The sequence below is a fragment of the Mesitornis unicolor genome, unplaced genomic scaffold (assembly GCF_000695765.1).
Source record: "Mesitornis unicolor isolate BGI_N332 unplaced genomic scaffold, ASM69576v1 scaffold17516, whole genome shotgun sequence".
In the NCBI taxonomy this organism is placed as follows: domain Eukaryota; kingdom Metazoa; phylum Chordata; class Aves; order Mesitornithiformes; family Mesitornithidae; genus Mesitornis; species Mesitornis unicolor.
In genome coordinates this window covers 1-24,852 of record NW_010189080.1, presented here as the reverse complement: position 1 = coordinate 24,852, position 24,852 = coordinate 1, and the positions used below count along the sequence as shown (strand labels likewise).

General features: G+C 39.5%; 1 protein-coding gene across 1 annotated transcript; it reads right to left on the bottom strand.

Annotated features, from left to right (window-relative positions):
- Positions 1-551: 551 nt before the first annotated feature.
- RASA1 (RAS p21 protein activator (GTPase activating protein) 1) lies at positions 552-20,289 on the bottom strand (the record flags this gene model as incomplete). The annotated part of the gene is made up of 14 exons (XM_010185959.1): positions 20,137-20,289; positions 17,145-17,265; positions 15,908-16,064; positions 14,251-14,338; positions 11,769-11,846; positions 10,349-10,506; positions 9,981-10,057; positions 5,682-5,854; positions 5,321-5,480; positions 4,990-5,132; positions 4,150-4,265; positions 3,529-3,615; positions 2,960-3,027; positions 552-640 (listed from the first exon to the last, which is right to left on the bottom strand). Coding segments are annotated over exons 1-14 (1,668 nt in total), but the record flags the coding sequence as incomplete, so codon positions are not given.
- Between the last annotated feature and the right edge of the window lie 4,563 nt (positions 20,290-24,852).

Genomic DNA, 24,852 nt, shown 5'->3' with positions numbered 1-24,852 from the left:
CCAACCCAAACCGTTCTGTGATTCTATGAACCTAGTGGCCTTCTATGACAGGGACTGCATCAGTGGACAAGGGAAGAGCTATGGATGTTCTCTGGACTTCTGCAAGGCCATTGACATGGTCACAAACAACATCCTTCTAAGTTGGAGAGATATGGATCTGATGGATGGGCTTTCTGGTGGATGAGGAATTGGCTGGATGTTCACACTCAGAGGGTAATGATCAAGATCTCAATGTCCACATGGAGACTGGTGACAAGTGGTGTCCCTCAGGGTTCTAGAGTTGCTAGATCACTTCCTCTCAAATCATTATGGCTCCTCTTCCCCATTTGGCCAGGCTTCATGCTATTGCTCTGGTTCAGATGAACACCCTGTTCAGTTCTAAGTGAAGAGGACAGAAGAAACTGCAGTAATGAGGCCTCCTTGCTCATCAGGACAAACAGGTGATGTATCAGGCTGTATGGCAATGGATTTTTGCATGTATTATACAAAAACACTGAAATGTACTGGAAACAGAGTTGTAGGCTCTTCTGTGTGTGTAAAATTATATTCACCTTAGCTCCAAATTCAACCAGATTTGCTAAATTCTGCACAGACTTGGCGACCAGCGTCAGCGTTCTTGCAGCAGTGGGGGAAGGAGAATCTGGCAGGAATAAAGTAGAGAGTTACTGACCGTCCATTCAAAACTAACAGCAGTACACAAAGGTAAAGCTCTTCTCCGATTCATATTCATTTTTCATGGAATATTTTTAATATTATAAAAGAACGGCACGTGTAAGATGTCACTTATGTAAAACTTATGTTGCTTTAGTGATGTCCACAAGAATATATTAATATGAACATTTATTTCCTGTGATAGCTGCATACAGAAGTATGCAAAATAAAGTGGTGTTAGTAAGAGCTATGTGAAGAACCATTTGCACAAAAATGAAACAGTTCTCATGAAAGAATTATTTGTTAGAATAAAAAAAATATTTTACCTTTAGAATAAAAAAACCTAAAACCCTAAGTTTACTTTTTTCCTTATTTCTGTATACCGACATAATTGGGCTCTGACAAGTTATACTTTAAATTAGTGGCATCAGGATGACAGAGTAAACATTACATGCAATTGTGGCTTGTGTTTCCATGAAATGATAGTCACTTACTGTACTTAGCACTTTACATTAATGACTTAGTTAAAATTTCATTTTCCAACAAGTGATACTACCCAGTAGTGTCTTACAAAATTGTTGTGCAAATGGCTTCGGTGAAGGCCAGGTTTGAACTGTTCCCAAATTGACATGGTTATTATATAGGCTCTAAATTTTGTCATTCTTCATAAGAATGCTGTATGCTTTTCATTATCTACCTGCATCTTTTGTTTTTCTTTCTTCCCTTTCCCATCCAAAATAACTTTTGCTCCAAAAGGACTGCCTCATCCCTTCTTTAGAGCACCTCTAAAGGCCCTACACGGAGTCTGTAAGTTTACTTTAGCAGCAGTCAAGAACATTACCTGGATGCACATAATCAGGACTTTAACACTGACAGCCAAGCTCAAAAGGGATTACTCAAACTTAGAGGTAACGTTTTACACCTGCAGATACAGTGCAGCCCAAGTTACGAGGTACCTAACTTGCAAATTACCTGAAGAGAATATAATCCTAAATAAAGGGTCACTGTGTGCCAGGCCATGTTTCTCAGATGCTTTCTCCAAAGCATGCATGGAAATGATTACAACTTTCTGTTCAGTACAGCCCTTCTTATTCAGTACAGCTTAAAAAGTGACAATAGAAAACATGCTACATTGTGTTAAAAACTCTCTATGTGTAAAAAAAAACAAACCCAAAAACCAAAAGCTTTTCTGAATGGACACAAACTGGAACACAGGAGGTTCCACTTAAATTTGAGAAGAAACTTCTTCTCAGTGAGGGTGACAGAGCACTGGACCAGGCTGCCCAGAGAGGTTGTGGAGTCTCCTTCTCTGCAGACATTCAAAACCCGCCTGGACGCCTTCCTGTGTAACCTCATCTGGGTGTTCCTGCTCCGGCAGGGGGATTGGACTGGATGATCTTTTGAGGTCCCTTCCAATCCCTAACGGTCTGTGATTCTGTGAATTAGATTTCCAGTTTGCTCCTATTTCCAAAAGAGCATTTTACTGGCAAAAATCAAGAAATCGCCAGGGGGGAAAGGAGGAAGGGCAGTGCCTACGGCATCTAAATGTCCTCCACCTTGCGGTGATCTTTGCCAAATTAAAAAAATAGGAAACAATTATGAAGCATAACATATGTAAACTTTTAAAACTAAACAACTCAGATATCCAAATATTTTAACTCCAGTTGTAGAGCTTCCAGTAGTTAATGACTTTCCTTTTTTCCTCCCACAGGAGCCAAGTCAAAAATGCCCACAACCATTTCTGGGTGCTTAAGGCAACTGCCACGGGATCATCTATGCCCTCACCATTAAAGCTTCACAACAGGAAAGCCCATTCTAAGTCTGCACAACCCCCACTTATTCGAGCATAATTTTCTAGGTCTGCGCAAACATATTACAAGCTCTGCAGACAAAGTCTCTATAAATGTTGTTAATTTAATCTATAAATGTTGTTCATTCAATTCATTGAATTTCAGCCATTAACTCTGGCACTGTGTTGTATGCAAAGTGACATCTGAAGATCACACACGTACATTTTTCACACAGGTAGAGCATATACCACATTGTCAGACTCACTCAAAACTGTATTATTAAATACCACAGTGCATCTTTTTCTAGACTTTAACGCAACATTTGGGATAACCACAATCTAACCTTTAAGGGTGAAAAGCATAAGCCGGCTGCCTTATGGAGAAGTCAATCAAGTGACGTGGATAACATGACTTTGGACACTGTTCAAAACAACTTTGTATTTTGCTACATTAGACACTACAGTAATTTCATGCTCCTGCTGTATAAGGAATGAATTCAGTGTGAAGCATATAGTCACCTGAGATGATATTAAACATCCTTGGGTTCAGGATAGCAGGACAAATCAGTCGAAGAAAAACAAAGCCACTGGAATGGGAAGAAAATTGTATTCTGGTCAATACAATTAGAGAATTAATTTAAAATTGCGTAGTCTTTAAGAATTCAAGTTAGCATGGAATCTTTCTGAGACAGACACCCAGCAAGCAGCCTGTGCTTTGTGAATACATTAACAAATTAAGAATATCGTGCCTCGACTTCAACTCTGGTAACAGCTGAAAGAAGCAGCATATCAATTTCCCAATTAAGGTGAATGGTTGAAGCCATGTGGGAAGAACTTAATGGTAAAGTCACATCGAACTCAATCTCAGACCACGCCGGCTCCAAAAAGGAGGAGCAGGTCTCTGACCTTGCCAAGGGTTTCTGCTGTCTGCACTGCAAAGCATCGTCCTGCAGCCACCCACTGCCATGGGCCAAGGTAAGGAGCAGCAGGAGTGGGTGGGCAAAGGGAACCTCTCTTGGCAGCAACACAACCGTGTCTTTTACGGGAACTGAAAAGATTATTTCCAGAATAAAGTGACAATAACTTACCTAACAACTCGGGTTCTCATGGTGGTATTGGCTGGCCACTTGTTTTGAACAGACTTCTGCAGGCACCCATAAATATACCTCAACGTTCTGTAGGAATAATAGCTAATTGCTTACTCCCTTAAACTTACAGAATGAACACAAGTTATTTTAGGAATTAAAAAAAGGAAAAAAACATCTTCCTATCATACAAAAGCAATCACAGCATTACTGCCTGCCTGTAGTTTTAATATGCTGTTAACAATTCTATCTCTCACAGGAGGAGGACTGGAAATAATTTGTAATCAAGTTAAATATATTTAACTGTCTGCTAACTACTCGCGTCTTACACCTTTTTTTTTGGAAATACAAGATTATTTCTATTATTCTTCTTTCCCTGACCTCTTGGGTCCAGTATTTTCTTCTTCAAAGAAAAGTACATCTGCTAGCCAGAGGCTTTTGCAAAAAGCAGTATTAATTCCTGAAAGTGTTACATTCTTCTGTGTGCATACAGCAACCCTAAAGACATTCGCCTTATGGCTGATTAGCAAAAGATGAACCTGTAGGAACTCATTAAGGTGCAATTCACACAATCAGGATTTTTCAAATACAAATCACAGAAATTACAGAAAAGTACAAACTTACGGAGGCAGGATCTCTGCAGCCATGAATATTTTCTCCACCAATTCTGAAAGTATACTGAGCAGATGTGCCAGATTAGTGTTTACATCTTCATTCTTTTCTAACTTTGAGGGATTTAACTAGAACAAAAAGAGAAAACATTGTTTCTTCTAACTAGAGCTACATGTATAGTTTCGTAACATTACACACTGAATACTACTTCAAAGTAAATTAGATGTTCTCCTGCTGTGCTCTTACAGAACTCACAAGTCTGTTTCGATGGCTAGTGAGGAAATGTGAAGAAGCTAGTGGTTTTAAGTTACAATACACCAGGCTTTTCACAGCTCAGATATTCACCATTATCCATCTGCAGGACCTTTTTGTCTGAAACTAAGAGGACTCTCGTAATTTCCACAATTAAGTTAAATTGAAACACCAAATTTAGGAGGGTCATTTTAAAAGCACTTATAGGATCAGTAAAAATAATTTAATATCGGGCAGTTTTAAATTAAAGTTCAGCTATTGACTTCTATGCTGTCGAGTCTACTGGAAGTTACTTAGGTTAGGACATGCAGTAACTGCTACATAGCAGCCTGTAATTGCTAGAAATAAATAATTCAAAGAAATTTTAATTTAAAAACTTTAAAAGTTCTACTATGAATATTGTTCAGAGCCAAAATCTAGGAGAAAAAAAAGTCTCTAAATTAATTCAGTTCCTGTATTTCTCATGTAAATGAAATTTCAGTTCTGAGAGCTTAAAAAAGGTTTCTGAAGCTAGTATCTAGTGCAAACGTAAAACACAACAACCAGTAGATAACTATGTCGGCAACCCAAAATGCTTCACAAGGTAGCTCAAGGTATCACCTCACAGGACTGCTTGCTCTCCATTATCTTTAATATGGAGTCTTTCAGTGCGTGGTGAACAAAACTTGTTGCTGTGGCTTTCATATACTGCTCCATAAGCGTACTGGCTAAAGTGGTGGCACGAAACAAGGTAGTGGCTTCATCTGAAAAAAAAGACAGCAAAGTGAGAAGTTGAGAAAAGGAGACAACAAATAGCACAGGAAGAATGTGCTGTGTTTACACTGTGATACAGGTTGTAACTACAGGAGGAGAAAAAGAGGAAGGCACCAGAGCCCCTCCTGCCCCACCTGCCCAGAATTGCAGTAAATGTTAGTGTAATTTGGTGCAGTACCTTCCATGCTTATCTCCCTGTCATTTAGTGTCCGTAGCAACAAGGACTCAAGCTTTTCATGAAGAAAAATCTTCAATAAAATGCCAGCCAACAGTGTTCTGTCCTGTCCACAAACATGGGATAAGGCATAGACTACATGAAGTTCTTTCTGGAGTATAAGCTGAAAGAAAAACAGAATTTTAAAATACTGAGAAGCTTCTCCCAACATATAACAGCTTTGTAAAAGCTGGTATCATACATCTGCAGTCATATATAGGTGCCACTGTAAAGATTATTCAGTGATGTCAACCAGTGTTACTGAGAGCTGTCTCAAACAACCAACAAAGTGAGTTTTGCCAAGGAAAGTGAAATAATTTCATACCTCTTTGAACTCACTGTACTCCTCTTCTGGCATGATCTTCTCCATAGAATACCGTGCTCGAACACGCAGAGATCCTGGCTCAATACCCTTTAGTGGTACATGGGAACTGAGCTGAAACCACTCATCTGTTGCATGGCCTTTCTGTAATCGGCTTAATTGGCAACGCATAAACACTTAAGGAAAAAAAGCATTGTTCAAGTAAGTTATCTACAGCAAAACAGTGCTACTATTAAATAAAAAACACAGTTTATTTTCAGCACACCATCTTGTTTCAGCAAATGAATATTAATAAGCAATATTTTTGCCATTAATATATCAACAGATTCTCTCTTCAATGGTTTAACAGGCTTCTGTAAACTGAAGAAGAAACATAAGGCATTCTGTAAAGGATGTGTACATACACATTCAAATATGCCACACGGATAGTGACACAGTCTTCTCTGTAACACGTAAGTAGTAAGTAAAAAAGTGCTACCCTGCAAATCCAAGCAGCAGCCAGAAACTAAAAATCAAGTGTTCAGAATTGGCTGTCCTCTTTCCACTCTTGGGCTGATACCAACATCAGGTCTGCTCCCTGACCACTTCGTTGCTTATTATTTATTATTATAGTGTTGTTACGGCTTTCCCCAACACTGCCATATGCGTTGCTTTTATACTAATTCCCAGGTTACGGCTGTGACAGTTTATGCAGATTATGTAAAAAACTATTCCCAAGCTACTTGCTGCCTAGATAATGATGAGAGTCAACTCGGCAGACTTCCCATTGCCCCAGTGCTGCAATACATAGCAAGGTATCATTTGATACTGGACAGAAAAATGTCACATTTATGATGCTTCTTTCAGGACACTGCTGTTACCTACTTCATACTCTTTGGAGCTGATAAACTTATATAAGCTAATGCATTCAAAACAGTTGTGTGAAAAACAGTTCATCATCACCTGTTACATCTCACCGCTGTGGACGGGACTAAGTCTTTAGACCACATAAGAACTGACTTTTCTAGAATATTTCTCCCTAGCATCAAAGCTCGTGTATCTGTAACTAAGCAATGTGTTTTCCTTATTTTGCTTACACACTTAAGGCACGTGTATCTCAGTGAGAGGTATAGTGAATGAAATACAGGATCTAGGATAAAATAATGACATAATTTTTCCCTGTGGTTATATAGCACTTCATAGCTATAATATAAATACTATATCAGTAGGCTACCTTCAATAAGAGACTGCTATTAGCTGAAAAATTCAGGATATTTACACTTTACAATCTAAAACTTGTTAGAAAGAGAAACAAATACACAGAAAAATCATCAAAACAAACAACAGTTGCTCTCTCTAGACACAGGTAAGAATCTGCTCGACAATGACCTTGATCCAAAAAGAATCACAGTGTTTTACAATATAAACACCAGTACAAAAAAAAAAAAGACTGATGTTTGTTAATGGAAACTTCAAGCATAATATTTAGTAACAAGATTGTATTTTGATGGTTAGTAATTATAACCTGGGAACTGAAGTGCAAAGGGGTTCAAACTTAGGTTTGTTCCAGTCCTCAGACTGGAAATGAACCTGAATTTACTACAAATCCTTTGTTTAACTCTGCCAGAACAAAACAGAGCAATCAAAAACACTAAAAAAAATAGATTACTGATTCAGAATGAACGCCACTTGAAATCTTGAAAAAGAGGAAACTGCTCAATACGCAGACACACAGAATCCTGCCCTTCACCAACACAAGTCACTGCCCGGTTACGACAGCCCATCCTTCCACAATCTTGGCAATCAGCTTCAAAAACAAGCTCAAAAACTGCAAGTAACAACTGTGCCTGGAAGGAAAGACATTGGCTAATGCTTTGTTCCATGGACTTGCTGTGTGAGGAGACTGCCTCCCTTACAAAAATGTTTCTTTTTCAACACGAACTAATTCAGAATTAACCAGAACTTCCACTCCAGTTCAACAATGTATGGCACTGCCCTGAGAGATTTACCAGTTGATTTACCTGAGCATCCCAGTTTGCAGGTGAAGTCTACTGACACATTTGAGGGCTTTATTTGTTTCATGCCATATTATAAATATTTGAATAAATCCTCATGAAGTTTACAGTTAGGGAAACAAAGAAAAATCTAAATAGAAGTGATGGTAAACTGTTTAGTATTTCTTACTATTGAAATACCTTTTAAAAAACAAAAACACTAAAATAATTATGGGATTGTAATAACTGGCGAACTTCAAAGTCAAAGACTTGAAAACTCAGGAATTATTTAAAAATACTGAAAAAAAATAGTCTTCACGCTAGTATTATTTTGATATTTAACTTGTGTGTTACGATGAAAGAAATAAAGCAGTGAGACCAGTAAAAGAGTTTTGGGCCTTCAATCTGCATTCCATGTCAGGAAAAGCAAGTTGCAAAGCTGACTTAACCCAATTAACCAGGAAGATTACGAGTCCCAGCTTCACATGACCTCTACTTCATAGCAGTGCACATTTAAGAGCTGTGGCTGAAAAGGAGAACATTCGGGAAAGGAACCAATCCTCAAGGGTTATTCAGGCAACGCAGCACAGAGCTGTGTTAGACAAGGTCTGGTTTAGCTCATTTGTTCCCTCACACTTCACATATTTAAAAATGCTGGGGATGTAAGCAGAGAGATGTGTCCATTCAAGTTGACTTGGTCCAGTCCTTGTCCCAAAATGAAGAGAGTGTTGGGTTATGCTTTAAGAGCGTAGAGAACTGCAATCGAGAAACTCGTCCTATCCTGCACCCGATAATAAAGAATAAAAAAAATAATATAAAATAAACAATAAGGAAACCTTCCATCTCCTCCCATCAGCTGGATGCACCCAAAGCCAACTCAACCTCCTTCATCTGGATGGAGATGAGGAAACTACAGAAACTTTTAAAGAAGTTACTTCAGTATTCCATTCAAGAATTATCCTTTTAAAGCTTCTTTTACTAACCAGAGCTTCAGTGTAGATCAATGACTTTTCCAGCTCAAATGAATAAAAGAACAGTGCAAAAAGATGGTCACAACTGCAATTACAGCCCTTTTGTCTGTCAGAGGGAATGTATCTTTTTCCTCCTGCTCTGCAGAAAGTTGTCTGCTCAGAGGAAGGATTTCTGAAATTGAATTAGGCTCTGCAAGAGCATTCAAAATGCACAGTAATTCTACTTTGATCAAGGTTTCCCTATAAATCTCAAAAAAAAAAAAATCAATAAATTAGCACTGAGGCACAGGTTAACAGGCCAGCAACACAACATATGCAAACTGCAAACTGAAATAAATTACAAGTACTCTGACAGGCTTTGGAACAGGCAGCTCTCAACACAATGGAAAAGAAAAAATCCTGGAACAAATGTGAAGGGGGCGGGGAGGGTGTCTTGCCCTGCAGGCATCAGAGGAGGCAGGGGGCTTATGCTGCTCCAGAATAAGGATGATGGAAACAAGATACCTTACTAAGAGGAAAAAAAACCCTAAAAAACACACTGTGTGGGAAGAGAACTAAAAGAAAAAATAAAACCCAATTTTTTCTATCTAAGCACTCAGAATCCACGTTCTTCAAACCCAGCCCTTTCTTTTCTAGAAAGCTGACAGGTCTTACCAGCTTTTGCTGGAACAGAAACAAAACCACAGCTGAAACAGCAGCTGTCTGGGTAACACAAGGAAAATAAATTCTTGGGAACTTCTGTAAAAGGCCAAGAAAATGTGGACCCTTTCCCATTCAAAGCAATACTGAGGCAAGCTCGGGTTTAAGCCCAAGAGTGGTACAAGGAAATCAGACAGATGAGGTAAAATGGAAAGGAAAAGGCGGCAAATTTGCTTCAGAGATAATTTTTTAATTCCTTTTTTTCCCATGACGGAAGTACTACACCTTTCCTCCCTTTCTTTTTCTCACTGGAAGCAACAAAAAAACCTGAAAAGGAATGCCATGCAATCAGGCTTAAACGCCATGGAGCGCAGCATTTTATGGAGCAGACTAATACTGACAACTTCTTTTTTTCCATTGCCTTTTGGTAAGCAGTCATTTTATAACACAGTGGCTGCTCCAGACCAGAGCTAGAAAAGCCATCAGATACACAGAGCTGGATTACTGTGCATTTAATTACTAAAAAAACATGCAGGTTCTCATTGTAAAACATTTATGTAAAGCCAGTACCAGACATCCAAAACATACAAACAGAGCAGTATAGTGAGCATAAAAATACACTTAATTCTCTTGTGACAACATTTGACAAGAGTAATGAAAACCACACAAAATATCCATTGCTGCAATGTACATGCATCTTTTACAGAAAAAATACTTACATATGTCTGGATCTTTACTTTTCTTTGTTTTGTTACTAAGACTTATCTCAAATCTATTAATATCAGACGAAAGATCACTAGGAGAAAAGACAGAAAGCCTCAATTAATACTATACTGGGCTTGCATTTAAGCTTATTCTAAACACTCATTTCAGTCCTGAGTTTATTAACTTATATTAACAAAGATATTTAGGTGCCTACAGAAAATCCTGCCCATGCAGAATTTGGCTGAAAGGTTGGTGCTGTATAACTACACACACAGTTGGTTTTTTTTTTTAAAAGCATATGTAAGACAGTACAGTGTTAAGAATCTTAAATGCAATGCAACTTACAAGTGAAATTCAGTAATTCAAGAAGATTAAGACTTACTCAAAGACAAATTCTTCTGACCAGACGGGGTTCTGCCCTTCCCTGATGTGTGTTTTTGCCACCTGAACACTGTTCAGGTAGATGTTACAATACGGATTAGTAAAATGCTTTACTGGGAGCGTATGGGCCTCTTCGACATGCAAAATAAGACTGCTGACCTAAAAAAAACACACAGAATTTACTTTTTGTTGCTAGAACAGAAATACAAACCATATGAATGCATTATTTTTTTCATCTTCCGTGTGGAAGCTTACTGTTAACATATGAATATTGAATACAAACTAAAGTTTCCTAGTAAAAAGAGCAAGGAACAGAAGTAATGGAACAATGTTTCAAGAGGCACCAGTGACAAAATCAGAGTAACTCGGATAACTACTGAAAACAAATCTCCGGCCCTGTGTTTTTAAGGCATGTTTTCTCCTTTCAAAACTGTCTTTGAGGCATTACAATTTGCAAACATTGACTCTTCTATGCACAGAAAATGTTACTGAAGTCAAAGACTGGCACCTTGAGTAAAAGCCACAGATGATTCCAAACACAGTGGCTTATTTGTTGCTTTCCTAACAGACCATGTAAAATTCCCTTGTACAACACATTACATTCTATTCCTTCATGTAGATAAACATTTTCTTCACTTTTTGAAGTAAAGAATTCTTTCAGGTTCTCATTTTTTTGTTTCACTTTTGCAGCTTGAAGCCCTCAATTTCACCTGCTACTTTATTTGTAAATTCACCTAATTTAATTCATTTATTCAGAAGTATCTGAACATCCTTAGTGTTAAATACAAAACAGTTGTGTGTCCAAAAAAACATTATTTTATTTCTTTCTCTGCTGTCTGTTAAAACAACTCCATTCACTGTTTCTAACATTAAAAAATATCAGGGATTCTGGAATTATTTTCCCGTTATTCTCCAGTCATTGCAGACTTTGCCATTTGTGACCATCTGTCCTCTCCCTTGGGGAAATTCTGGCAAACACAGCACTTTCTAGAGGCCAAGAGAAATTTAGCCACAAGCACAGTTCAGCATTTATTTATTACTGAAGATGAATAATATTAGTTAAATTAGTATTTTGTTTAATCGTCATGTAAGTCTGTCAATTTTTTTCCCCATATGTGGTAAAGTTTAGAAGTTGAGATGATACAAATGCTGACTTCCTTATAGTTTGGATCAAATGTAGTCAGAAAATAACACCTAGCACAGCATGTGCAGATTGCCTAAATCTTTCTATGTATGTAGATATTACAACAAAGTGTAAGTCATTCTGGTTGGTTTCACTGCATAACTCCAAAAAGGAAAGTCAGTACATGGAGGATTCACTGCTGTTGAAAGGAAAATTTTGAGACTCGTCAGTATTGATTTGTAACGAGGAGACAAAACACTTGTCCACATCACCACCAACCCCATGGAACCATCTTCACCTGACGTAGACGTTTATTTGATGTTCCTGGACTGGTTTTTCTTAAACTGCAAAACATCTGCAGAGCTTTCATCCAGTCCTACGTCAGAAGGAGGCAGAACAGTGTAATAAAACAAAGTCAGACACAGCTTCTTGCAGCAGAACAGACGTACATAAACAGAGTATCCAAAGTTTTTTTTCCCTTTAGCTTGGCAAAACCTAAGTTTTCTGTAATTGCAAAGGATGCAAGTTTGAATATTAAAGCAAAATTCTTATCTTTACTGAGCAAAACCTAATAAAGGATTTGCATATCTGAACCATTTTCTCTTTTAGAAATATCAAGCATTACTAATGGATGTGGAGTGTGACCTTTACCAATTTTCCAGTCTAGTAATATTACATGGAATTACAAACGGTATATAAAATGAAGCAAAACTTGTGTGCTTCTGTGAAAATTACAGTTAAAAAGCAAAACTCCAGTACTGTATGGAAGTCACAATACTGTGTATACTTCAAACGAAAGCTAAGATAGCATTAACAGAGAAACAGAGAAGGATATATCCAACATCCCCCACTTTGCTCACAAATGAATACAGCAGAGCAGATGGATGGATTCGGTTTTGATCAAGGAAATAAACAGGCTGTCTAACACCAAACTGACTGTAGAACCTTTGTGTGTATTTTTTTAAACAAATAAGGTGCTGCGAGGCGCTGCCAGCTCGCCAGGGCACCTCTGAAAGTCACTGCAGCACGAGAAAGCCGCTAACAGAGGAGCTTTGCAAGGGGAAGGTGGAAGGTGTTACAGCCTCATGCTCCAGGTTTTGTTCCCCACCCACCAGATTTTATACAGGTTTTGCAAAACACAAAACTTAGGTTTTGACCAACATCCTTCTTATGTCTGCATCTCAAAGATCTGTCATCTGTTCTCAAGGTACAATTAAACAATGTCACAGCTTGTTTCCTTATCCTCAGAAGGAGCAGCAATCGAAGAAACAAATACCCTAACAGAAACATTTCCTGGATGCATTGTACACCCTACAGTCACTCACAGCAGGAAAACCTTTCCCCTTAATTGTCAGGCCTTACAGCAGTGAGAATCAACAGTAAGCACCGGCGCATTTTACATTCGCTTTCGTTTTGTAAAAAACATAAAGACAAGGTATTCATATTTATTTACCAGAGCCTTGATGTCCAAATAAAACTATTCTTCTATGTAATGTTAAAGAAAGCTGAACTTTTGAGAAAGAACTACCTATGAACTTTCCTGGGCCAAAGCCATAATATAAAAAAACCCCAACAAACCAACCAACTGTACTCTGGATAAATGCACTGAACAGCCTGTTAAGCAGATCAAAACCAAAAGCAGATTATACCAAATGTTCAGGGAACAAGACAGGATATTCTGTCTTCCACATATTCTTAATTCTTTTAACTTCTAGAACACAAAAGACCTTGCAGACGTGACAAAAATGAATATTCAGTAATAAGTGTGGAAATCAGTGTATATATTCTCAATTACTACGCAGCGTGCTGCTTCTCAAAGACAGTGCATTAAGAGTTGTGTGACAAATGCCTCTACACCATTCTGATGTCATCTCAGCAACTTTCATAAATTTGTATTAATTTAACATGAAAAATTCTGCTTTCCTTTATATATAGCACAAGAAGAATACTAAATTCATACAGGCTTCACTCTCTGGTGAACAGCAGTCTGAGTACTCTAAGCAGCTTTAATTCCATTAAAATAAAATCAAATGCAAAGCTTAACTTATGATGCAACAAGCTGTGAGCTTAATAAATAAGGATATTGTCTCATCTTAGATATGCTTTCATGCTGGTGAGTGAACTTCAGAGGATTAGGCTCCTATCAGCAAACATAACGGCTAAAGAGCTAATAACTGAAGGATACCAACTAAAACCAGGAAAAACTTACTTTTTGTGCACGATCAGGGCCCAAGACTATAAATTAATACCAATTTATGGACAGGACAAATAACTGCAAAAGGCAGTTGTTCGATATACTTTGATCACTGGACACAAATATGTGCCTTTCAGTTCATATCAGGAATGTGTCTTGGAAGGAAAACTCCAACTTACCATGCTCTGGTTTATAACATGGATTATTTCTGGAGAGAAATTATTTTTCTGAATTGAACTATGTAAAAAAAAACAAAACCAAAACCAAAAACAAACCCACAAAAAAAACAAACAACAAACGCTCTCCAGAAACAGAAAAGGAAAAGTAATGGAAGTTCAGTCCATGGGACCCTACTGGAACTTGTCTAAAGTAAAACCCCCAAGTGCAGGTAATGTAGGCAGTGGACTCTCAGCACCGACCCTTCCCCTGACAGATCCACTGCTATACTTCACTTTAACACATGCTGATAGACACAGCCACTAACTATTAGTGATACACTCACTTCTTGTTTCAGAAAGGCAATGTTGTTAAACACCACAAGACAAAAAATTACTTCTTAAATGTATTTACCAATAAAAGCTCTCACCTGTGCTTGTTCTGGAGTTTCGCCTGCAAAGTAAAAGATGTAATGCTCTTCACTAAAGTGCTGAACTACTATCTGAAAACAGTTTGGCCTTAAAAATAAACAAAACACAAAATGTTAAGTTTCATTAATCTCTGTAATATTAACAGACACCTCCACTTGTTGAGCTGTACCACAACAAAGTTTACATTGAACTAACACATTTCTGCTGTTGGTCTGTAAGAAGCACTGAGCATTGCATGAATTTCTGTTTGTTTACCTGTAGCATCAGCACACATGGAAAGAGGAAGAACTCCAACTAGGAAATTACATCTTGCTTCAAAATTGCATTTTGTTTTGAATGCATTATGGCAATTTCAAGAAAACTGCCCTTCAGTACAGCTGGTTTGTTTTGGAATGCTGTTTCGGAACGGCCTGTACTGAACAGGCATGTATGCTGACTTACAGTCAATCAAAAATCACCATCTGGTAATGGAGAAGGTTTGTCAACAAGGACTGTTCCTAGAGACTTTAAAAGCAGGAGAGGTTCAGCATTAGTTCCCAAACAATTAAACACACACACATTAAGGATTTGTTCTTTCAGGAGTTCCGGAAAAAATACTGACATGAGCAATCCTCTATCTGAATGTGTCCCATGGCTCTTGTGACCAATAAAATGTGAACTGGATCACATGCTAATCCTTGAATGTATGTGACACAAACCTCTACAACCTTAAATGCAATTATACTGTCTTTGCCATTTTGAATGCCTCCATTCATTTGCCAAAAAAGTCAACAAAAATACTTAGTTTTGTGAAATTACAAGCTATTGAGAGTGCACACTTCACTCATAACCTTCCACACTGGGCTCAAGGAAATTTAGCCCTCCCAAAACCACTGTTACATGAAGCATCCCCTCTTCAGTTTCCCCATCCATTTCACTGGAGAAACACTGACACGACACTCTCTGGCCATGCCATGGAAGGGTGTGGGAGAGTGGGAAGCAGCAAGGTCTGGAGCTAATTAAATCACTGTCACCACAGAACCACGCAAAGCCACATCCTCATTGCATGTCCGAGAAGGGCAAAGGCAGTTTTTACCAGTGACTTAAAATGCGGGAGGAACTTTGTCTCAGCTACAGCGTCTCACTGACAGCTTCCTAAGCTGGTACAACCATGCATCTCCTCCCACCCACATCTAGTACCACTTACTGTCCAACCACACTTTAACTCACAGCACCATCTTTCTTAAGAGCTGCTTAAAAGACAGTTGTTAACCAAAATGTTCCTTGTTTACAATATATGTTACAATATTCTATATTACAATATATTCAAATATATACAATATACATCTAATATATCACAAATATTGTATATTCTAAATAACAATAATTAAAAACAATTGCAAAAGCTCCTATCTTATTTCACAATAAAGCTTTAATACTAAATTCTAAGATTTGTAACTAGAAGTTGTCTGTGTAGAGTTGCTAGCAGTCGAGTTGCCGTGGCTAGACAAGTTCATCAGATACATCTGTCTACATACAGTCTTGCCATCCACATCAACTTCATGCACGCCAGGGCTACTCGTTCATTAACAACTCTTTGCCCATGTCCTGTACCTGCCACAAATTAGCTGTAAACTCTCCTGCTGCACATACAAGAATTAAAAGCCAGTGTCCTACCTGCCAAACAAGCTGTCATGTACTCCATAGACGGAACACACACTAAGGTCTATTAGTCCTTTGGGTTTTGTGGCTCGTTTTTCACTTTCAAAATAAATAAGCTGGGCATCATTTCCCTCTAATATAAAGTACAAGTTTTTCCATCTCTTTCCTTTACCTGTAGGAGATACAAGCAAAAAGTTATACTGTTTAAAACAAAGAGTAAATTTTGTAAACGGGAACAAGAGAGGTTCTTCTTTCTTGTCAAACTGCAAACAGAGAAACAATGTACAGGTAATTACACTTAACTTGCAGTATCAGTATACACACTCAATTTTATACATGTGGCTAAAATTAGACCTATTTCACAGATGCAGGCAGAGTTGCAAAATGTTCTCTAAACATTTTCACTAATTTCAACAGGATCAAGCAAGTGCATTTAAGCTCCCTGCACAACAAGTTCCTGTTGTCTCCACAGTTTGCAAATAACTATGCTGTGGATCACATTTATTACAATTTTAATCAAGAAACAGACTCTTGACATGAGAAAGTCTGTCCTAAACTAACCAACATTTAACAGATTGCATTACAGTATCTTAAAACAGTATGGCTGAAGAACAGAAATGGGAATACGTTGTATGCAAATTTAGATTAGAATCACGTCCCGAAACACAACCATATCTAAGTACCTGGCTGGTTGCACTTGATTCAGAGAAAACATTCCTTGAACTACAGCGGATTGGGAACTTTCTGCAACTAATTAATGCAAAAGTACCATTTAGAAAAAACTTTTGTCCTTGATTTTATTCTTTCATCTGCAGAAACCCACCATGGGCCTCAATAAACAAGTACTAGCACTGTTTTGAGAAGACAAATCTAACGTGCAGTTATTACACCCTGTCTCCTAGATGGAAGAGTGATGTTATTAAGTTTGTTCCACGTGCAGCTATGTGTACCACTCTGTACCTACTAAGTACTCCAGTCTGAAAAAAACTGGAATGAGTCTGCAGTGGGGGAAGTTCATATTGGACATTAGGAAAAGGTTTTTACTGAGAGGGGGGTCAGTCTCTGGAACAGGCTCCCTAAGGAAGCGGTCATGGCACACTTAAAACTCAATCAGTTCAGTTTTATGGAGTCCTGCAAGGAGCTGGGATTTGGACTTGATAAACCTTATGGGTGCCTTCCAACTCAAGACAGTCTATGAACCGTATCTGCTTTATTAAAAAAAACCAAACCCACAGAAGTAAACATGACTCACTTTTTTTCAGAAGATAACCTTTTTTCACAATATTTTTATAAAAAGCATCCTTTGTTTTTCGACGAACTGTATTGTAGATTTCTTTTCCATCCAGTGTATCATTAAGCACTTGTTCTTGGTGCTGGTAAACATGTAAGAAAAACACATTTTAAGCTCAGAATTTGCCATTAAAAATTGCATACTGCAATAAGCTGCAATAAGAATCATCTTACTGAATGCCATCAACTCACTACTGTTGTTCTCTTATTCATTTTAATAAAGCAATGTAATTTTTTCATACAATACCCTTGCTAGAAATGTCATAGATAAAACTATTTCCATATTTCAAGAATGACGATAGAAGAAAAACATTTTCAATACAGATCAACTCCTACAAAGTGTCTTTTTAATGTTAAATAAAAAGGAGCATCTTTATCTAGCTTCTAACTGTCTTCTACCAAAGCTTTTAGGACTAAGTAATCATGGATAAAATCGGAAGCAACAAGAACGGTGCAGATCACAACTAAAACCGACTCACTCCGCTTTGCACAGTCCCTCATTAATCTCATTAGAGCTCACATGTCCTAACTGAGTAGGACTCAAGACAAGAGAAGAAAGCAGAAACAGGAAACAGAAAAGGGACAAATTCACACAGAAAGCTGTAGGACCTGGAAACTCAAGTAACAAATGAGAATGGGCAAAAGCCACACCAAGTTTGACCTTACCGAGTAAGCTGATCAGCAAAAGTTCTTTAGCCGTGAGAAAACATGAAAAGCAAGACTGTCAACCAGCATCGAGATGAAAAGCGACACATGAACTGGTTCATACTAAATGTTCTACTTTTCTTCCTACCCATTTATCTACAAGAACTATCATTTTGAGTAACAGGTCAAAAGCAAGATGAAAAACACTTTGGTAAAACTAACAGTAAGTACAGGACTTACAATGGAAGCAACATCCAGGTGTTTTACAAGCTCAAGAAAATCTCTATAGTATAGCTAGGCAAGGAACAGTGCACAAAATAACAGATCTAGCGACAAATATTTTTCAGTAAATTTTATATTAGACACAGGAAATCAATCAGACTGAGACTAAAAGTATGCAGGACTTGTTTTTTTCTCTCTTCTCAAAAACACAGAGCATGGTGTATGTGGAAAGGAGACCCATAGCTGAACATAAATTGACTGCTAGATTTTCAAACAAAGAAAGTCACAAATATATATGAATAAGTTATGCGAAGTAGTGTGACATGGAAAATTAGTCAATGCAGAGAAGATCATTAATACAGGAATTTTAAAGTGCACAAGCAAAAAGCTAAAATGAAGACAACTCCTGCCATGATTCAAATGAAAGATGGAGCATGAGGAAAGTTAATAGTGAGGCCTTTCAAGGAGCAGTCTCAGGATTGGCATTTGCTTTTTGTCCCAACCACATCACCAAGCGTCAGTGAACAGCAGCACAGAACTGGGAAGCACTGGAAACACAAGACAATTAGCAGTATAGGAAAGATCGGAATCACAAGGTGTAAGTCTGCCAGTGCAACGTAAAGGTTACACCTGTTAATACTTACCACTAGAAAACAGACAATGAGAAACACAAATACAACGTGGCTGTGACAACGTACTGGGTCTGACAGGAATGGGGTCACCTTTTGCCATGGCAGCCCCTTTGGTACTGTGGGTTTGTGGCTCACACTGTTGGTAACACCCCAGTGCTTTGGCTCTTCCTGATCACACCCCCAAGACCTCCTCCATTTCCCACCCTGCCCCCCTCTCCTCAGCAAGGTGGCTTGGGTGGGCGAGATGCTGGGAGCAGACACAGCGAGGACAGCTGATGCCAGTGGATCAAAGGGATATTCCCTGCCACGCAACGCCATCACCAGCAATAAAACTGTGGGGTCAGGGGGTGGTGTGTCTTCCTGGGCAATGACCACTCAGAGCCTGGCTGGGCAACAGTCTGCTTGTGGAGGTGATGGTGATTGCCTTTGCACCACCACCTTCTCCTCTGCTTATTAAACTGCACTTATCTCAATCCAGGAGGTTTTCTGCTTTTGCACCCACACCTCAGGAGAAGGGAGTGACCAAGTAAAGGTGTGGGTACTTAGCTGCTTGCCAGGGTCAACCCTCGACAGAAAATGACACCTATTCTAAGGTATTTGTTATCTGTTAAGTTATTTTCAAAAGAGAAAGGGAATTACCCACGACACGGTACTCTAAACTGTTCTGGTCCCTACCATATTCAAGAAAGGTGAGGTCACATCAGAACTGGTGGCAGCAGGGCTACTATAAGAATATTACAAAGGGACAGGATCAGCTTTGGTATGCTTAGCTTAGCAAAGTAACTAAGGGAGAACACAAGAAATGTTCTTGTATTAACACAATAGTCCTCACAGAGAGGTTTGGATTGACTGTAACTCTGCTCAGGGAGGAAATTAAAGGCAAATTTCTAACCACTGAAACAGGGAAGTCTGGGAACAGACAGAGATCAAATTATACATGTGTAACTTATAACTAGTTATAAGCTTATGAAAAGGTAGATGATGTGGTGTGCTTATTACTGGTGGCTTCCTAGGATGAACTCCTGCTATGCGGCAAGAGCACTCCAGAAGCAGCCTGCAATCCCAGGCCTGCAGTCATCCCTGAAGCTTTTCTGTGCATGCAGGTTTCCTCTGGCAGAAGAAAAACCCCAGACACAGAAGACAGGAGGGCAGCTTGGCTCTTCCTAACGTGGGATGAGGGCACAGTACGGTTCAGCCAGGGGCACACAGCAAGAGGATGAACACCTCAGAGGAGAGACAAAGCTTACCATGCTTTCTGTTGACTACAAGCCAACCTTTGGTAAGTGAATGCATTTGAGGATAAAACAAAAGAAACATGCAAGCTGAAAACATGAAAATTGTTGATGATGTTGTTTAACTGCCATTGGTATCTCTGCTGTAATCCAGTTCTCAAGTTGATTTGATGATGATTAGGTCTGTGTCTTCAACAACAAATGCTCAGAGATGAAATCTTACCTGCATTGGAACAGGATCTTTAAGGTAATATCCTTCAACAATCTGTTCTTTTCTATAGTGCTCAATGATGTCAGCAATACTGTTCCAATAAGAAAAAGAGGATTTAAATGTTAAACAGCTTAGTTTTTCCTGTTTGAGCATTTGCTTCTCCATACAACCACAGAAAACTTTCTCACAAAGTTTTAGTAAAATCAAGTGTTAAACTTCATAATCTCATTTGTAGCAATGAGAATTTGCTAATACACTGAAGTCAAGAAAGTTCACAAAACTGTATTCAGCATGTATTAATTCTAAACTCTGCAAAGTATTTTAATTAGTTGCTCGAAATGCCAAACGAGGACACTGCTTTTTCCACATTCAAGTAGCACACGTGCATTACCAGCTCTCCAACCATGTTGAAAATTGCTATTTCATTGGCAATCATTTTCAAAGTCCTAGAGTAGCTAAGGAAGGGAAATGGGAGACGCCGCAAGTGTAGAGCAATTTCATTCTAGGAGGACAGGAAAACAGAAAACGTTCGTAGCAGAGCTTATACAGATTATATTTGAAAACCCCTGAGCTATCCTGATAAATTAAATGCCCAACTGGTAGTACCCCACTACAGGGAAGCGTTCATCCTGATCACCAGATTCACACTGCAATTGCATTTGGAAGGCTCAGGAGAGAAGCAGTGACAGACACAAGCTGAAATTCAAGGCATTTGAGTTTGCTCTAGCTTAATTTTGCAGTTACTGAAATTTACAGTGTAACGAAGAACAGCAACATGAAGACTAACAGAAATTAATCATTTGTATGCAAAATATCAACCTAAAAACTGAAGTACAAAACAGAAATATACTGAGTGTATCTTCTCACTTCATGCATACTCAGCTGTGTCTGCAAAGACAATGAACAAGGCATGCAGCAATGAAATCTCTGGCCTGTTACAATTGGATCAGTAGTGTCCCGTGCAGGAACAGTATCTAATACTGTAAATACTTTCTCAAAAACATTTAAATGAAGCCACAGCAAGACATATTTGTTTACTTCTCTCTCTCACTCTAAAGCTATTAACCAGCGGATGCTTGATAAAACACTTAATCTTCCCACAAACATGAATGTCAGTATTACTGAAACCAATTAATTTATTGGAATTTTTACTGAGATGCGATCCACATATGCCAGTTTCTGCATAAAAATTTAAACTTTGCCATACTACAGAAAATAATGACTTGACACTATATTTTGCATGTTGAATAGCTACTGCCAACATGTTGTACTAAGTGAAACACCCTTACATAGTTTTTCTCACCCATCAACTCAAGAATACCTTGACTGCCAATGCCTCCTCTCTCCTTCCTTGGTTAAAAATGCCATCAGGAGTTCCTTAGTATAAGGAGCCGGTGGCTAATTTTCTTCCCATTTCGTAAAATGGGCTGAAGAATGAACTCAGCTGTGTTTGAAAACTCCTTTTGCAGTTAGGGTACCATACAGACTAGATCTTTCTGACTTGATGGGATGACTAAGGCCTACAGCCTTCTCCTCCTACAAGTGAGCTTGATGCAGATGATCACTTTTACATTGCCTTACCACTACGACTGCTCGAGCGGCTGAACAAACCGAATACTGCAAACACAAAGATATTAGGTATCTCCAGACAAGTGCACTAGGGAGTGTGAATCCGCAAGTGCTCGGAGTTATCTAACATGTAAAAAACATCAAGCATGACATCAGACTGACCACAAAACTTATCTAGACGACAGGAAGATGAATCATAGCCTCCTTCAATGTCTGACAGCAACAAAACTCCTACTTACACAAAATGCATCAAGGAAGGTGTAAATAAGCATGTACTTAAAAAAAAAAGTTAAACTTGGTTTACAGATATACAGAAATACAGATGGATCTCAATACCACATTACAGCTACTTCAGTAATTTTAAAATAGCATAAAGCTTGTTAGGTTGCTCAGGTCTCAGCTACATGGATGACTTTAAAAGTATCTCACCATTACGAACTGTATCATTTTTTTTAATATTTAAAGAGTGACTTGAGAGTTATTGCTTGGAGCAACTCCAAGCACAAATACAGGCTGGGCAGAAAATGGATTGGGAGCAGCCCTGAGGAAAAGAACTTGAGGGTTCTGGATGATGAGAAGCTCAGTATGAGCCAGCAATGTGCACTTGCAGCCCAGAAGGCAACCGCATCCTGGGCTGCATCACAAGGAGTGTGGCCAGCAGGGCCAGGGAGGTGATTCTGCCCCTCTGCGCTTCTCTGGTGAGACCTCCCTGCAGTGCTGCGTCCAGTTCTGGGGCTTCCAATATAAGAAGGACAGAATCACAGAACAGTTTGAGTTGAAAGGTATCGTTAAAGGCCATCTAGTTCAAATCCCTACAGTGAGCAGGGGCACCTTTAACTAGGTCAGGTTGCTCAGAGCCCCATCAAGCCTCTATTGACTTGAATGTCAATAGGGATGAGGCCTCTACCACCTCTCTGGGCAACCTGTTCCAGTGTTTCACCACCATCATGATGAAGAACTTCTTCCTAATGTCTAATCTAAATCTACCCTGCTCTCATTTAAAAACATTACCCCTCATCCTATCACTACCTGGCCTTGTAAAAAGTCCCTCCCCAGCTTTCTTGTAGGCCTCTTTCAGGTATTGTCAGGTACCCCCAGAGCCTTCTCTTCTCCAGGCTGAACAACCCCAACTCTCTCAGCCTGTCTTTGTAGCAGAGGTGCTCCAGATTTCTGATCATCTTTGTGGCTCTTCTCTGGAACCGCTCCAACAGCTCTGTGGCCTTGTACTGGGGACTCCAAAGCTGGACACAATACTCCAAGTGGGGTCGGACCAGAGCAGAGGGGCAGAATCACTTCTCTTGATCTACTTGATGTAGCCCAGGATGCGGTTGGCCTTTTGGGCTGCCGATGTACATTGGTGGCTCGCGTCCAGCTTCTCATCCACTAGTACCCCCATGTCCTTTTCCACACCACTGGTCTCTATCACATCATCCCCCAGCCTGTACTGATAATGGGGCTTGTGCCAACCCAGGTGCAGGACTTTGCACGTGGCCTTGACCTCATGAGGTTCATATGGGCCTACTACTACAAGTGCCTGTGGATGACATTCCACCCCTCTGGCACATTAACCACACCTCTCAGCGTATTCTGCAAACTTGCTGAGGGTGCACTCAATCCCGCTGCCAACATCATTAATGAAGATATTAAACAGCACTGGTCCCAGCACAGACCCCTGAAGGACACCACTTGTCACCCATCTCCACCTGGGCTTCAAGCCATTGACCACTACCCTATACACTGTTAAATTATGAGACAAAGAATTAATTTTAAGCCTATATTGTTCAGCTCATCACAATACAGATTAATCTGCCTGCTGAAACATAGTTATCCTCCAATCATCTAAGTTTTCAAATTGTGCTGTCTCTCAAATTAAATATAACTTGAAAGCCTGTTCACTCTATAAATTATTGGCCGAATGTTTAATTTTCTCCTTTGACATAGAACCACTAGAAACAAAGGAGAACCCCTGATTTTTCAGGGTTGGTTTTTTTTTTGAATGCTATCTATTATGCATAGGTTGAATTTTGGAAACGGGGCAGATAGAAGAAAAGGACAGGAAAAATGGCCTGATATGCCTTTCCTACCACATGTTCTAAAAATCGGAACGGAAACATTAATAAATGCTATCTTACATACAAACACTGACACACACAGGAGAGTTATTCACAGCACAGTTGAGTAGTGAAGGTACTTCTGGAGATCACCCAGTCCAAGGCCTCAGCTCAAAGCAGGGTCAGTGGTGGCAGGTTGCTCATTGCATCTGCAATGATGGAGACTCCGTACCTCTTCGCATTTGAACACCCTCATAGCAAAAGCCATACACTAGTAATTGCACATCTTCAGACTGTGATCTCACGACGCAGTTACTAAAGTCACGCCTGTACGAGGTCTGCCTGGCATGGACTTAATTTCCTTCACAGCAGCCCACACAGTGCTGCGTTTTAGATGCTTGCCTGTAATGCCCTGTTGATAGCACACCAGCGTTTTGACTCTTTCTGAGCCACACTTGCAGCACTGAGGCTTTCCTTTTACCCGACTCTGCTCCCCTGCGCAAGCAGGACAGGGGTGGGCAAGGAGCTGAGAGTGGACAGAGCAGGACATCTGGCCTGAGCCAGACAAAGGGACATTTCCTGCCACACCATGTCACCCTCAGCAATAAAAGCTCAAGAAAAGGAGAAGGAAGAGGGGGATGTTGAGAGGCCTGTGGAAGGCTGACCCCAGCCAGCAGCTAAACACCTCACAGTGATTGCACATTCGCTGCCCTCGTGACAGGAGAAAACAGGAAAGCCAAATGTGACAAAACTTGTGAGTCAAGACAAAGCTTAGTAAGTGAACAGGGGCAGGGGAAGGACGCCAGTGACACTAAAGCTGTCACTCACTATGTCTCACACCCAGTCTGAGAAACACCCACCTTGGAAGACAAAACACCCCCTCTGTTTTTTATTGCTGAGCCTCGCTCTTGGGCCAGGTTGGGTGTCTGGAAGACAGCAAAAGCCTCAATACTGACCGTCCAAGCACTGCTCAGCAAGAACCAAAACACTGGTGTGTTAACAACACTGTTTTATCCACAAATCGGAATCACAGCATCATACTGGCTGCTGTAAAGAAAATTAACTCCATTCCAGCCTGACTTGGTACAGCCATCAAGAAATGGCTTTG